Source organism: Vidua chalybeata, chromosome 35 (assembly GCF_026979565.1).
Source record: "Vidua chalybeata isolate OUT-0048 chromosome 35, bVidCha1 merged haplotype, whole genome shotgun sequence".
In the NCBI taxonomy this organism is placed as follows: domain Eukaryota; kingdom Metazoa; phylum Chordata; class Aves; order Passeriformes; family Viduidae; genus Vidua; species Vidua chalybeata.
In genome coordinates this window covers 341,069-356,043 of record NC_071564.1, presented here as the reverse complement: position 1 = coordinate 356,043, position 14,975 = coordinate 341,069, and the positions used below count along the sequence as shown (strand labels likewise).

At 66.9% G+C, this 14,975-nt stretch overlaps 1 protein-coding gene across 1 annotated transcript; it reads right to left on the bottom strand.

Moving 5' to 3' along the window:
- Positions 1–539: 539 nt before the first annotated feature.
- LOC128802236 (MAP/microtubule affinity-regulating kinase 4-like) lies at positions 540–14,960 on the bottom strand. Its single transcript, XM_053968502.1, has 17 exons — positions 14,943–14,960; positions 14,420–14,473; positions 14,258–14,306; positions 13,405–13,470; positions 12,332–12,402; positions 11,418–11,474; positions 9,728–9,964; positions 8,884–9,003; positions 7,715–7,814; positions 7,515–7,624; positions 6,019–6,172; positions 5,129–5,400; positions 4,274–4,365; positions 3,133–3,381; positions 2,387–2,466; positions 1,662–1,706; positions 540–1,566 (listed from the first exon to the last, which is right to left on the bottom strand). The coding sequence occupies exons 1-17, from the start codon at positions 14,958–14,960 to the stop codon at positions 1,502–1,504; spliced, it is 1,839 nt and encodes a 612-aa protein (XP_053824477.1). The 3' UTR covers positions 540–1,501.
- Between the last annotated feature and the right edge of the window lie 15 nt (positions 14,961–14,975).

The following is a 14,975-nucleotide window of genomic DNA, read 5'->3' as shown; positions in this document are numbered from 1 at the left end:
GGGGGGGGGGGCTCGTCCTGCCCCCCAACCCCAAATCCCCTCCCCCAACCTTGGGGACCCCCCCAAACCCCCCCACCCCAAATCCCCCCTCCCCAAATTCCCCAAATCCCCCCTCCCCACCACAGCGACCCCCACCCCCAAATTCCCTCCACCCCAAATCCCCCCTCCCCCCCCCATCAGGGAGACCCCAAATCCCCCCACCCCAAATTCCCCAAATCCCCCCTCCCCCACCACGGGGACCCCCACCCCAATTCCCCCCCCCCAATTCCCCAAATCCCCCCTTCCCCCACCCCAAATTCCCCCCCCCCGCAATTCCCCAAATCCCCCCCACCCCAAATCCCCCCTTCTCCCCCCCCCCCATCATGGAGACCCCCACCCCAAATCCCAATTCCCTCCTCCCCCACCATGGGGACCCCCCCAAATTCCACCCACCCCAAACCCCCCTCCCCAAATTCCCCAAACCCCTCCCCCCCCAGACACCGACACCGGGGGGGGGGCCCCGAGGTTTTATTTTTTTTTTTTTGGGGGGGGGGGGGGTCGGGTCAGGGGGGGACAACTCGGGGCAGGAATAACTTAAAAATGGGGGAGGGGTCCGAGGGGGGGGTCCGGGGGGGGGGCGGGGCCGTATTTACAGACTGTACAAGGTGGGGGAGGGGCACGGGGTGGGGGGGCGGCTGCAGGGGTGGGGGGGTGTGTGTGGGGGGGGTCCCCCCAAAATCTTGGCACCGAACCCCCCCCCCAAAATCACCCACCCCCCCCTCCCCCACACCCCGGGGGGGTCCCAGCGCCGCTGGTCCCAAATTTGGGGAGGGGGGGGTGGGGGGTCCCGGGGCTGCCGAATCCTTGGGGGGGCTCCTGGGGGGGGGCTCCTGGAGGGGTCCCCCGGGCAGGTTCTGGGGGTCCCGTTCTGGTCCTGGGGGGGTCCCGATCCGGTTCTGGGGGTCCCGGGGGGGGTCCCGGGGGTCCCAATCCGGTTCTGGGGGTCCTGGTCTCGTTCTGGGGGACCCGGGGAGGGTCCCGGGGGTCCCGGGGGGGGTCCCGGAGGAATCCCGGGGGTCCCAATCCAGTTCTGGGGGTCCCGGGGGTCCCGTTTTGCTCCCGGGGGGGTCCCGGTCTCGTTCTGGTGGTCCCGGGGGGGGTCCCGGGAGGGGTTCCGGGGGTCCCGGGGGGGTCCCTGTTTCGTTCCGGGGGTCCCGATCCGGTTCCGGGGGTCCCGGGGGGGGTCCCGGTCTCGTTCTGGTGGTCCCGGGGGGGGTCCCGGGGGTCCCAATCCGGTTCCGGGGGTCCCGGGGGGGGGGTCCCGGTCTCCTTCTGGTGGTCTCGATCCGGTCCCGGGGGTCCCGTTCTGCTCCCGGGGGGGTCCCGGGGGTCCCGATCCGGTCCCGGGGGTCCCGTTCTGCTCCCGGGGGGGTCCCGGGGGTCCCGATCCGGTCCCGGGGGTCCCGTTCTGCTCCCGGGGGGGGGGGGTCCCGGGGCCGTTGCCCCGTGCGGGGGAGGGGCGTCAGAGCCCCCCCCCCTCGGAGCAGCCGGGGGGCGGCTTCCGCTTGATCCCCAGGTAGATGGCAACTGGGGGGGAGGGGACAGGTGGGTCCGGGGGGGGTCCGCGGGCCCGGGGGGGGGGGGGGGGGTCCCGGGGTGAAGGGGGGAGGGGCGGCCCCCACCTTGTGAGCGCAGGTCCCCCGATTCCCGCAGGTTCGTCTGCGACCCTGGGGGCAGGTGAGGGGGGGGGGGGGGGGGGGGGGGGGGTGTCAGGGGGGGGGGGGGGGGGGAGAAACCCCCCAAAATAACCCCCAGCCCCCACCCCCCCCCCCCCAAAAAAAAAAAAAAAAAAAATCCCACCCCAAAAAAATCCCAGTCCAAAAAAATCCCACCCCAAAAAAATCCCAGTCCAAAAAAATCCCACCCCAAAAAAATCCCAGTCCAAAAAAACCCACCGCAAAATAACCCTGATCCCCCCCCAAAAAAAATACCACAACCCCAAAAAATCTCTCAGACTCCCCAAAAATCCCACCCCAAAAAAAATCCCACCCCAAAAAAATCCCAGTCCAAAAAATCACACCCCAAAAAATCCCCCAATCCCAAAAAATCCCAGTCCAAAAAATCCCCCAACCCCAAAAAATCCCCCAACCCCAAAAACCCCCCCCCAAAATAACCCCGATCCTCCCCCTAAAAAAAACCCAACCCCAAAAAATCCCTCAGACCCCCCCAAAAATCCCACCCCAAAAAAATCCCACCCCAAAAATCCCCCAACCCCAAAAACCCCACCCCAAAATCCCCCAGCCCCAAATCCCCCCCAAAAAAGCACTGGGGGCACTGGGACAGGTGACACAGGTGCCCCCCCAGGTGTCCCAGGTGTGCCCCCAGGTGCTGCCCAGGTGCCACTCACGGATCTTGGTGGCGCCGGGGCCGGGCGTGGCCGAGACGCAGCGATTGGAGCTCTGGCGGCGGGAGGGGTCGAGGGACACCCTGGGACAGGTGAGGGGACAGGTGAGGGGACAGGTGAGCGGGGACAGGTGAGCAGGGACAGGTGAGGGGACAGGTGAGCAGGGACAGGTGAGCAGGAACAGGTGAGGGACAGGTGAGGGGACAGGTGAGCAGGGACAGGTGAGCAGGGACAGGTGAGGGGACAGGTGAGCAGGGACAGGTGAGCAGGGACAGGTGAGCAGGGACAGGACCCACCCAGGTGAGGGGACAAGACCCGAACAGGTGAGCAGGGACAGCGGGCGAGGCTCAGGTGAGCAGGATGGAGCCGGCCAGGTGAGAAGGAGGAGGAGCAGGAGGGGACAAAGGCCCAGGTGAGAAGGAGGAGGAAGACGAAGGCCCCAGGTGAGCAGGAAAAGGGGTGAACCCCCCAGGTGAGGAAGAGGAGCCCCCAAGGTGTGTCTGGCCCTGCCCAGGTGTGTCTGGCCTTGCCCAGGTGTGTCTGACCCCCCCAGGTGTGTCTGGCCCCCCCAGGTGTGTCTGGCCCCCCCAGGTGCGCTCACCTGCGGGTCAGCTTGGAGGTGATGTGAGCCCCCCCAGGTGCGTCTGACCCCCCAGGTGTGCCTGGCCCTGCCCAGGTGACCCCCCCAGGTGTGTCTGACCCCCCCAGGTGTGTCTGACCCCCCAGGTGACCCCCCCAGGTGCGCTCACCTGCGGGTCAGCTTGGAGGTGATCTTGCTCAGCAGCGTGGCCGTGGGGCGGGGCCGGGGGGAGGCGGCGGCGGGGGCGGGGGGGGGCGAGGCGGGGGGAGGGGCTCCCGCGCCCCCCCCCCGGCGCTCGCGCCCGGCCCCGCCCCCCCCGTGGAAGGTGCTGCGGGCGGAGCAGCCGCGGGCCAGGTGCGCCAGGTGAGCCCCGCCCAGCGAGTGGCTGGAGGGGGACGGCGGCGGGCGGGACGGCAGGCTGGGGGGGGGGGACAGGTGACGTCACACAGGTGACGTCACAGGTGACCCCACAAACATGTAGGTAACATGCACAGGTGACAACGCACAGGTGACGTCACAGGTGACGTCACACAGGTGACCCCACAAACACACAGGTGACGTCACACAGGTGATACCCACAGGCGATACCGTCAGGTGACATCACACAGGTGACGCCACACACAGGTGACGTCACAGGTGACATCACACAAGCGATACCCACAGGTGACAACACACAGGTGACGTCACACAGGTGACCCCACAAACACACAGGTGACATCACACACAGGTGATACCCACAGGTGACATCACGGGTGACCTCACAAACACACAGGTAACATGCACAGGTGACATCACACAGGTGACTCCACAGGTGATGTCACAGGTGGTGTCACAGGTGACCCCACAAACACACAGGTAACGTCACACAGGTGACATCACAGGTGATGTCACGGGTGACACCAGAGGCGACAATCACACCCACAGGTGACACCCACAGGTGACATCACACAGGTGACATCACAGGTGATGTCACGGGTGACACCAGAGGCGACAATCACACCCACAGGTGACACCCACAGGTGACATCACACAGGTGACCCCACACACATGGGTGACACCCAAAGGTGACTCCTGAGACCCACAGGTGACCCCACAGGTGACATCCACAGGTGATTCTGGGGCGATTTTGGGGTGATTTCAGGGGATTTCGGGGGTGCCAGGTGCGCCCTCTCACCTGTCCTTGCCGTTGGGCAGCAGCAGGTGCCGCTCCCCAGGTGGGTTTGGGGTCTCAGGTGGGTTTGGGTGATTTTGGGGTGGATTTTGGGGCGATTTTGGGGTGGATTTCAGGTGCGCCAGGTGCGCCCTCTCACCTGTCCTTGCCGTTGGGCAGCAGCAGGTGCCGCTCGCCCCCCGAGCACACGTAGGTGTTCCTGCGGCCCATCACGCTGGGGGGCACGTGGGGCTGGGGGGACAGGGGGGCACCTGAGCTCACCTGGGCTCACCTGAGCTCACCCCAGAGCCACAGGGACCCCCCCCCCGCAGCTCTTCTCCTCTTCCCCAGGTGTGCCCAGGTGTCCCCCCAGGTATCCCAGGTGTGCCCAGGTGTGCCCAGGTGTCCCCCCAGCCCCCCCCCAGGTGTGCCCAGGTGCCCCCCAGGTGTCACCCAGGTATCCCAGGTGTGCCCAGGTGTGCCCAGGTGCGCACCGCACAGTCCGGGTGCCCCCAGCCCCCCCCAGGTGTGCCCCCAGGTATCCCGGGTGCCCCCCCAGGTATCCCAGGTGTCCCCCAGGTGTGCCCAGGTGTGCCCAGGTGCGCACCGCGCAGTCCGGGTGCCCCCAGGTGCCCCCCCAGGTGTCCCCCCAGGTGTCCCCCCATGTGCCCCCAGGTGTGCCCAGGTGTGCCCAGGTGTGCCCAGGTGTGCCCAGGTGCGCACCGCGCAGTCCGGGTGCCCCCAGCCCCCCCCAGGTGCCCCCCCAGGTGTCCCCCCAGGTGTGCCCAGGTGTGCCCAGGTGTGCCCAGGTGTGCCCCCAGGTATCCCAGGTGTGCCCAGGTGCGCACCACGCAGTCCGGGTGCCCCCAGCCCCCCCCCAGGTGTGCCCCCAGGTGTGCCCAGGTGTGCCCAGGTGCGCACCGCGCAGTCCGGGTGCCCCCAGCCCCCCCCAGGTGTCCCCCCAGGTGTCCCCCCATGTGCCCCCAGGTGTGCCCAGGTGTGCCCAGGTGCGCACCGCGCAGTCCGGGTGCCGCTCGGGGATCTCGGCCTTGTTGGGGTTGTGGGCGCTGCTGACCAGGGGCGAGGGGGGAGGGGCGGCCCCGCCCCCTCGCCCCGCCCCCCCGGGACACGCCCCCCCGGAGCCGCCGCTGCCGCGCCGCGCCGGAGCCACGCCCCCGCCGGGCGCGGCCACGCCCCCGGCCACGCCCCCTTCCCGCAGCTCCGCGGGGGGGGCGGCGCCGGGGGGGCTGCGGCGGGGCGGGGCCGAGGAGGAGGGGGCGGGGCCACCTGCGGGGTCACAGAGAGGTCACACGGGGGGGGGGGGGGGTGGGTCACACCCCCCCCGGGACCCCCCCCAGGGGATCCCCAGGGTCCCCCACCCTCACCAGTGTCCCCCCATGTCGCTAATGTCCCCAGTGTCCCCCCAGTGTCCCCCCAATGTCCCCCCCCAGGGGATCCCCAGTGTCCCCCATGTCGCTAATGTCCCCAATGTCCCCCAGTGTCCCCAGTGTCCCCCAGTATCCCCAATGTCCCCCAGTGTCCCCAGTGCCACTCACAGAAGTCGCTGTGCCCCCAGTGTCCCCAATGTCCCCCCAGTGTCCCCAATGTCCCCCAGTGTCCCCAGTGTCCCCAGTGTCCCCAGTGCCACTCACAGAAGTCGCTGTGCCCCCAGTGTCCCCAATGTCCCCCCAATGTCCCCAGTGCCATCCCAGTGTCCCAGTGCCACTCACAGAAGTCGCTGTCCCCCCTCAATGTCCCCCAGTGTCCCCAATGTCCCCCAATGTCCCCCAGTGTCCCCAGTGTCCCCCCAGTGTCCCCAATGTCCCCCAGTGTCCCCAATGTCCCCCAGTGTCCCCCAGTGTCCCCAGTGTCCCCAGTGTCCCCAGTGTCCCCAGTGCCACTCACAGAAGTCGCTGTGCCGCCGCTGCCGGTGGTGGCCCCCCCCGCGCTGTCCCTTGCCGTGCGTCCCCGACGTCCCCGACTTGGTGGCACCGTTGGGCGCCTCGGCCGGGCCCCGCGGCCGCGACAGGGACAGGGACAGGCCAGTGCCACCCTCGGGCTGTCACCGGGGTCACCGTGTCACCGGGGTCACCGTGTCACCGGGGCCATTGTCACCCACCCCAGGGACAGGCCAGTGCCACCCTCGGGCTGTCACCGGGGTCACCGTGTCATCAACGTCCCCAGTGTCCCCAAATGTCCCCCCAAAGTCCCCAAGGCCCAAATGCCCCTGATGTCCCCAATGTCCCCAATCCTCCCAAATGTCCCCGATGTCCCCAATGTCCCCAGTGTCCCCAGTCCCCCCAGTGTCCCCGATGTCCCCAGTGTCACCCACCTCTCCCCGGCGCCCCAGCAGCAGGTAGGTGGCCGTGTCCCTGATGTCCCCAATGTCCCCAATGTTCCCAATCCCCCCGATGTCCCCAATGTCCCCGATGTCCCTGATGTCCCCAATCCCTCCCCATGTCCCCAGTCCCCCCAGTGTCCCCAATGTCCCCAGTGTCACCCACCTCTCCCCAGCAGCAGGTAGGTGGCCGTGTCCCCAATGTCCCCAGTCCCCCCGATGTCCCCAATCCCCCCCATGTCCCCAGTGTCCCCAGTGTCCCCAGTGTCCCTGATGTCCCCAGTGTCCCCGATGTCCCCAGTGTCACCCACCTCTCCCCAGCGCCCCAGCAGCAGGTAGGTGGCCGTGTCCCTGATGTCCCCAATGTCCCCAGTGTCCCCAGTCCCCCCAGTGTCCCCAGTGTCACCCACCTCTCCCTGGCGCCCCAGCAGCAGGTAGGTGGCCGTGTCCCTGATGTCCCCAGTGTCCCCAATCCCCCCAGTGTCCCCAGTCCCCCCGATGTCCCCGATGTCCCTGATGTCCCCAATCCCTCCCCATGTCCCCAGTCCCCCCAGTGTCCCCAATGTCCCCAGTGTCACCCACCTCTCCCCGGCGCCCCAGCAGCAGGTAGGTGGCCGTGTCCCTGATGTCCCCAATCCCCCCGATGTCCCCAGTGTCCCCAGTGTCCCCAGTGTCCCCAATGTCCCCAGTGTCACCCACCTCTCCCCGGCGCCCCAGCAGCAGGTAGGTGGCCGTGTCCCTGATGTCCCCAATGTCCCCAATCCCCCTGATGTCCCCAATGTCCCCAGTGTCACCCACCTCTCCCCGGCGCCCCAGCAGCAGGTAGGTGGCCGTGTCCCTGATGTCCCCAATCCCCCCCCAATGTCCCCAGTCCCCCCGATGTCCCTGATGTCCCCAATGTCCCCAATCCCCCCGATGTCCCCAATGTCCCCAGTGTCCCCAGTGTCACCCACCTCTCCCCGGCGCCCCAGCAGCAGGTAGGTGGCCGTGTCCCTGATGTCCCCAATTCCCCCCCAATGTCCCCAATCCCCCCGATGTCCCCGATGTCCCCAGTGTCACCCACCTCTCCCCGGCGCCCCAGCAGCAGGTAGGTGGCCGTCACCTCGTTGTACTTGTGGGTGCTCAGCGCCTCCTTGATCTCCTCCCTCGTGTACCCCATGCCCACCATCACCTCTGGGGACGGGGGGACAGGGCGGTGTCACCGCGCCGGCCGCTGTCCCCGCGGTGTCCCCGCGGTGTCCCCGGGGTCCCCGTGTCCCTCACCGATGCGCTTGGTGTCCCCAAAGTCCTCCTGGGGCTCCGTGTAGGGCGTCAGCTCGTCGCCCTCGTAGCCGATGTTGATCCATTTGTCCTTCATGATTTGCTGGGGGTGGGGGGGGGACACGGGGACATCAGAGGGACGTGGGGACATCGGAGGGACACGGGGACATGGGTGGGACACGGGGACATGGGTGGGACACGGGGACACGGGCGGCAGAGGGGTGACGGGGGTGGCAGAAGGGGGACATGGGACACCGCAGGGGGACAGGGGTGGCACTGGGGGGGACATGGGACACCCCCAGACCCCTTCGGGACCTCCCAGGTCCCTCCCAGATCCCCTGAGACCGCTCAAAACTGCCCCAAAACCACCCTAAAACCCCTCAAAACCCCCCAAAACATCCCCAAACCCCTCCCAGACCCCCTGAGACCCCATCAAAACCACCCCAAAACCCTCAAAACGGCCCCAAAACCCTCAGAACAGCCCCAAAACTGCCCCAAACACCTCAAAACCACCCCAAAATCCCTCAAAACCTCCCCAAACCCCTCCCAGAACCCCTGAGACCCCCCAAAACCACCCAAAAACCCCCAATGCCCTCAAAGGACCCCCCAAAACCACCCCAAACCCCCCAAAACTGCCCCAAACCCCCTCTAAACCACCCCAAACCCCATCAAAACCTGCCCCAAACCACCCGAAAACCACCCCAAACCCACCCCAAGCCCCGCAGGATCCCCAAACCCCCTCCAAACCACCCCAAACCTGCCCCAAACCCCCCAAAACTGTCCCAAACCCCCTCAAAACCCCCCAAAACCCACCCCAAACCCCCTCAAAACTGCCCCAAAACCGCCCCAAACCACCCCAAACCCACCCCAAGCCCCGCAGGATCCCCAAACCCCCTCCAAACCACCCCAAACCCCCCAAACCCGCCCCAAACCCCCTCAAAACCCCCCAAAACCGCCCCAAAACCACCCACACCTGCCCCAAACCCCCTCTAAACCACCCCAAAACTCCTCAAAACCCCCCAAAACCCGCCCCAAAACCGCCCCAAAACCACCCACACCTGCCCCAAACCCCCTCTAAACCACCCCAAAACTCCTCAAAACCCCCCAAAACCCCTCCAAACCACCCCCCAAGCCCCGTCAGGACCCCCGGGCCCCCCCCGGGCCCCCCAGACCTCGAGGGTGCAGCGCTTGGCGGGGTTGAGCACCAGGAAGCGGCGCAGGATGTTCTCGCAGTCCGTGGACATGTAGAAGGGCACGCGGTACTTGCCCCGCAGGACGCGCTCCCGCAGCTCCTGGGGGGGACACGGGGGTCACCTGGGGTCACCCGGGGTCACCTGGGCTCACCCGGGGTCACCTGGGGTCACCCGGGGTCGGGGGATTTGGGGTGGGGGGCACAGAGGGGACACGCGGAGGAGGGGACGCAGGAGTGGCCCTGGGGCTGCTGGAGGGGGGACACGGGTGACAGGAGGGGACAGGAGGGGACAGCAGGTGGCCGTGACCATGCTTTGTCCATCAGGGGTCACCCGGGGTCAGGGAATTTGGGGCAGGGAGGGGGCACAGAGGGGACACGCGGAGGAGGGGACGCAGGAGGGGCTCCTGGAGGGGCCACGGGGGGACACGAGGGGGACACGAGGGGACAGGAGGTGACCACAGGTGACAATCGGCACCGGTCACCTCCAGGCCACGCCCACCACAGTGACCAGGTGACCCCTGAGGGGTCACAGGGGGTGGCCGAGCAGGGTGAGGGCTGAGTGACCGGGAGGTGACCACAAGGACCAGACAGTGACAGGAAGTGACCGGGCGGTGACAGGAGGTGACCGCAGGTGACAATCGGCACCGGTCACCTCCAGGCCACGCCCACCACAGTGACCACTGACCAGGTGACCCCTGAGGGGTCACAGGGGGTGGCCGAGCAGGGTGAGGGCCGAGTGACCGGGCGGTGCCGGGAGGTGACCACAGGTGACAGGAGGTGACCAGGCCGTGCCAGGAGGTGGCCGGGCCGCGCCCAGCGGTCACCTTGAGGTTGTGGCCGTCGAAGGGCAGCGAGCCGCTGACCAGCGTGTAGAGGATGACCCCCAGGCTCCAGATGTCCACCTCGGGCCCGTCGTACTTCTTGCCCTGGAAGAGCTCGGGGGCGGCGTAGGGCGGCGAGCCGCAGAACGTGTCCAGCTTGGAGCCCCGCGAGAACTCGTTGCTGAAGCCGAAATCGGCGATCTTGATGTTGGCGTCGGCGTCCAGCAGCAGGTTCTCGGCCTGGGGACAGCGGGGACATCGGTGGGGACAGGGACATTGCCATAAGAACGGGGACACTGGGATGGGGACAGTGGCACAGGGACACTGGGACAGGGACACTGGGATGGGGACAGTGGCACAGGGACACTGGGATGGGGACACTGGGATGGGATGTTGATGTTGGCGTCGGCGTCCAGCAGCAGGTTCTCGGCCTGGGGACAGCGGGGACATCGGTGGGGACAGGGACATTGTCACAGGAACGGGGACACTGGGACAGGGACACTGGGATGGGGACAGGGACACTGGGACAGGGACACCGGGATGGGGACACTGGGATGGGATGTTGATGTTGGCGTCGGCGTCCAGCAGCAGGTTCTCGGCCTGGGGACAGCGGTGGGGACAGGGACATTGTCACAGGAACGGGGACACTGGGACAGGGACACTGGGATGGGGACAGTGGCACAGGGACACTGGGATGGGGACACTGGGACGGGGACACTGGGATGGGGACACTGGGATGGGGACAGTGGCACAGGGACACTGGGACGGGGACACTGGGACGGGGACACTGGGATGGGGACACTGGGATGGGGACAGTGGCACAGGGACACTGGGTCAGGGACACTGGGATGGGGACACAGGATGGGGACACTGGGATGGGATGTTGATGTTGGCGTCGGTGTCCAGCAGCAGGTTCTCGGCCCGGGGACACTGGGGACATGGGGACAGGGCCACCAGGATGGACACAGGACAGGGACACAGGGACAGGGACACGAGAATGGACATGAGGACATCGGGGCAGGGACACAGGTACAAGGACACCGGGACAAGGACACAGGGACACGGACATGGGGACACCGGGATGGACGTGGGGACACCGGGATGGACACAGGGACACAGGGACAAGGACACTGGGACAAGGACACTGGGACACCAGGATGGACGTGGGGACACCAGGACGGACACGGGGACACTGGGACAAGGACACGAGGACACCGGGATGGACATGGGGACACTGGGACAAGGACATGGGGACAAGGACACGGGGACACCGGGACAGACACGGGGACACCGGGACGGACACGGGGACACCGGGATGGACATGGGGACACTGGGACAAGGACATGGGGACAAGGACACGGGGACACCGGGACGGACACAGGGACACAGGGACAAGGACACAGGGACACCGGGATGGACGTGGGGACACTGGGACAAGGACATGGGGACAAGGACACGGGGACACCGGGACAGACACGGGGACACTGGGATGGACACGGGGACAAGGACATGGGGACAAGGACACAGGAACACCGGGACAGACACGGGGACACCGGGACGGACACGGGGACACCGGGACGGACACGGGGACACCGGGACAAGGACACAGGGACACCGGGACGGACATGGGGACGTCCCCCCCCCCGCCGTGGTGCCACCCCGCGTGTCCCCCCCCGGTGTCCCCGTGTCCCACCTTGAGGTCCCTGTGCACGATGTTCTTCTGGTGGCAGTAGTGCACGGCCGAGACGATCTGGGCACAGGGGGTGGCACTGTCACCGCCGGTCCCCGGCGGGTCCCCAGCCCCTCGCACACGTCCCCAGACACGGCCAGGATGTCCCCAAACCCCCCAGGATGTCCCCAAACCCCCCAGGATGTCCCCAGACCCCTCCCCAATGTCCCCAGACCCCCAGGTTGTCCCCAAACCCCCCTGGATGTCCCGAGACCCCTCTCCAATGTCCCCAGACCCCTCCCCAATGTCCCCAAATCCCTCCCCAATGTCCCCAAAGCCCCCTGGATGTCCCCAGACCCCTCTCCAATGTCCCCAAACCCCCACAGAATGTCCCCCCGATGTCCCCAAACCCCCCCTGGATGTCCTCAAACCCCCCAGGATGTCCCCAAACCCCCCTGGATGTCCCCAGACCCCTGCCCAATGTCCCCAAGCCCCCCCTGGATGTCCCCAAATCCCTCCCCAATGTCCCCAAACCCCTCCCCGATGTCCCCAGACACCCCCAGGATGTCCCCAGACCCCTCCCCAATGTCCCCAGACTCCCCCCGGGGGTGTCCCCAAGCTCCCCCAGAATGTCCCCAAATCTCTCCAGGGTGTCCCCAACCCATCCCTGATGTCCCCAGACCCCCCAGGTTGTCCCCAAACCCCCCTGGATGTCCCCAAAGCCCCCTGGATGTCCCCAGACCCCTCCCCAATGTCCCCAAATCCCTCCCCAATGTCCCCAAACCCCCCCAGAATGTCCCCCCGATGTCCCCAAACCCCTCCCCGATGTCCCCAGACCCCTGAGGTTGTCCCCAAGCCCCCCCCGATGTCCCCAAACCCCTCCCCGATGTCCCCAAGCCCCCCCGATGTCCCCAAGCCCCCCCCCAGGATGTCCCCACCTGTCTGAACTTGGCCCGCGCCTCCTTCTCCTTCATCCTCCCGTGGGACACCAGGTAATCGAACACCTCACCTGGAGGGGCACACCTGGGTGAGCCAGACCCCAAAACCCCCCAAAATAATCCCCAAAATCCCCCAAAAAAATCCCCCAAAATCCCACACCTGGGTGAGCCGGACCCAAAATCCCCAACCCCCCCCCCCTAAAAAATCCCCAAAATCCCCCAAAATCCCACACCTGGGTGAGCCACACCTGGAAGAGGTCTTGGTGGCATCCCCAGGTGTGTCCCCAGCTGTCCCAGGTGTATCCCCATTGTCCCCAGCTGTCCCAGGTGCACCCCCAGGTGTGTTCCAGCTGTCCCAGGTGTGTCCCAGGTGTGTCCCCAGCTGTCCCAGGTGTATCCCCATTGTCCCCAGGTGTCCCCAGCTGTCCCAGGTGTGTGCCCAGGTGTCCCCATCTGTCCCAGGTGCGTGCCCAGGTGCCCCCAGGTGTGCCCAGGTGTGCCCAGGTGTCCCCATCTGTCCCAGGTGTGTCCCAGGTGTGCCCAGGTGTGTCCCAGCTGTCCCAGGTGCGTGCCCAGGTGTGCCCCCAGGTGTGCCCAGCTGTCCCAGGTGTGCCCAGGTGCGTGCCCAGGTGTGTGCCCAGGTGTGCCCAGGTGCGTGCCCAGGTGTGCCCAGGTGTGCCCAGGTGTGCCCAGGTGCGTGCCCAGGTGTGCCCAGCTGTCCCAGGTGTGCCCAGGTGTGCCCAGGTGCGTGCCCAGGTGTGCCCAGGTGTGCCCAGGTGTGCCCAGGTGCGTGCCCAGGTGTGCCCAGGTGTGCCCAGGTGCGTGCCCAGCTGTCCCAGGTGTGCCCAGGTGTGTTCCCAGGTGTTCCCAGCTGTCCCAGGTGTGCCCAGGTGCGTGCCCAGGTGTGCCCAGGTGTGCCCAGGTGCGTGCCCAGGTGTGCCCAGGTGTGCCCAGGTGCGTGCCCAGCTGTCCCAGGTGTGCCCAGGTGTGTTCCCAGGTGTTCCCAGCTGTCCCAGGTGTGCCCAGGTGCGTGCCCAGGTGTGCCCAGGTGTGCCCAGGTGCGCGGTGCCCACCTGCGCTGGCGTACTCCATGACCAGGTAGAGCGTCTTCTCCGTCTCGATCACCTCAAACAGCTTCACTGGGGGGGGGGTCAGCGGGACCCTCCCCAAAACAGGACCCCTCCCCAATTCTGGGACCCTCCCCAAAACAGGGACCCCTCCCCAAAATGGGACCCCTCCCCAAAATGGGACCCCTCCCCAAAACAGGGACCCCTCCCCAAAATGGGAACCCCTCCCCAAAACCAGGACCCCTCCCCAAAATGGGACCCCTCCCCAATTCTGGGACCCCTCCCCAAAACAAGGACCCCTCCCCAAAACGGGGACCCCTCCCCAATTCTGGGACCCCTCCCCAAAACGGGGACCCCTCCCCAATTCTGGGACCCCTCCCCAAAACCGGGACCCTCCCCAATTCTGGGACCCCTCCCCAAAACTGGGACCCTCCCCAAAATCGGGACCCCTCCCCAAAACGGGACCCCTCCCCAATTCTGGGACCCCTCCCCAAAACCGGGACCCTCCCCAATTCTGGGACCCCTCCCCAAAACTGGGACCCTCCCCAAAACCGGGACCCCTCCCCAAAACCGGGACCCCTCCCCAAAACGGGACCCCTCCCCAATTCTGGGACCCCTCCCAAAAACCGGGACCCCTCCCCAAAACCGGGACCCTCCCCAATTCTGGGACCCCTCCCCAATTCTGGGACCCCTCCCAAAAACCGGGACCCCTCCCCAAAACTGGGACCCCTCCCCAAAACCGGGACCCCTCCCCAATTCCTCTGACCCTCCCCATTTCCAGAACCCCTCCCCAATTCGGGAACCCCTCCCCATTTTGGGGACCCCTCCCCATTTTGGGGACCCCTCCCCGCCCCCTCACCGATGTTGGGGTGGTTCAGCCCCTTCATGATCCGAACTTCCCGAAACAGCTGGGGGGGGGGAGGGGAGGGGTCAGCGGGGCTGGGGACCCCTCCCCAAATGAGGGGACCCCTCCCCAAATGAGGGGAGCCCCCCCCCGGAGCCCCCCGGGACCCCTCCCCACCTTCTGCAGGCTCGTGGGGTTCAGCTGGGTCTTGTCGATGATTTTGATGGCGACCTAAAAAGGGGAGGGGGCGCTGAGGGGACCCCCGGAGACCCCCCTGGGACCCCCAAAATTGACCTGGGACCCCCGGAGACCCCCCCGGGACCCCCAAAATTGACCTGGGACCCCCGGAGACCCCCCCGGGACCCCCAAAATTGACCTGGGACCCCCGGAGACCCCCCTGGGACCTCCAAAATTGACCTGGGACCCCCGGAGACCCCCCTGGGACCTCCAAAATTGACCTGGGACCCCCAGAGACCCCCAAATTCACCTGGGACCCCCCCAAATTCACCTGGGACCCCCCTGGACTCCCCCAATTCACCTGAGCCCCCTCCCACCACCCCAAACCCCCCCTGAACCCCCTCCCACCACCCCAAATCACCCCCGAGCCCCCTCCCATCAATCCTGAGCCCCCTCCCACCACCCCAACCCCCCCAAGCCCCTTCCCTCCACCCCAAATCACACCTGAGCCCCCTCCCCAAACCCCTGAACCCCCTCCCATCACCCCCAAACCCCC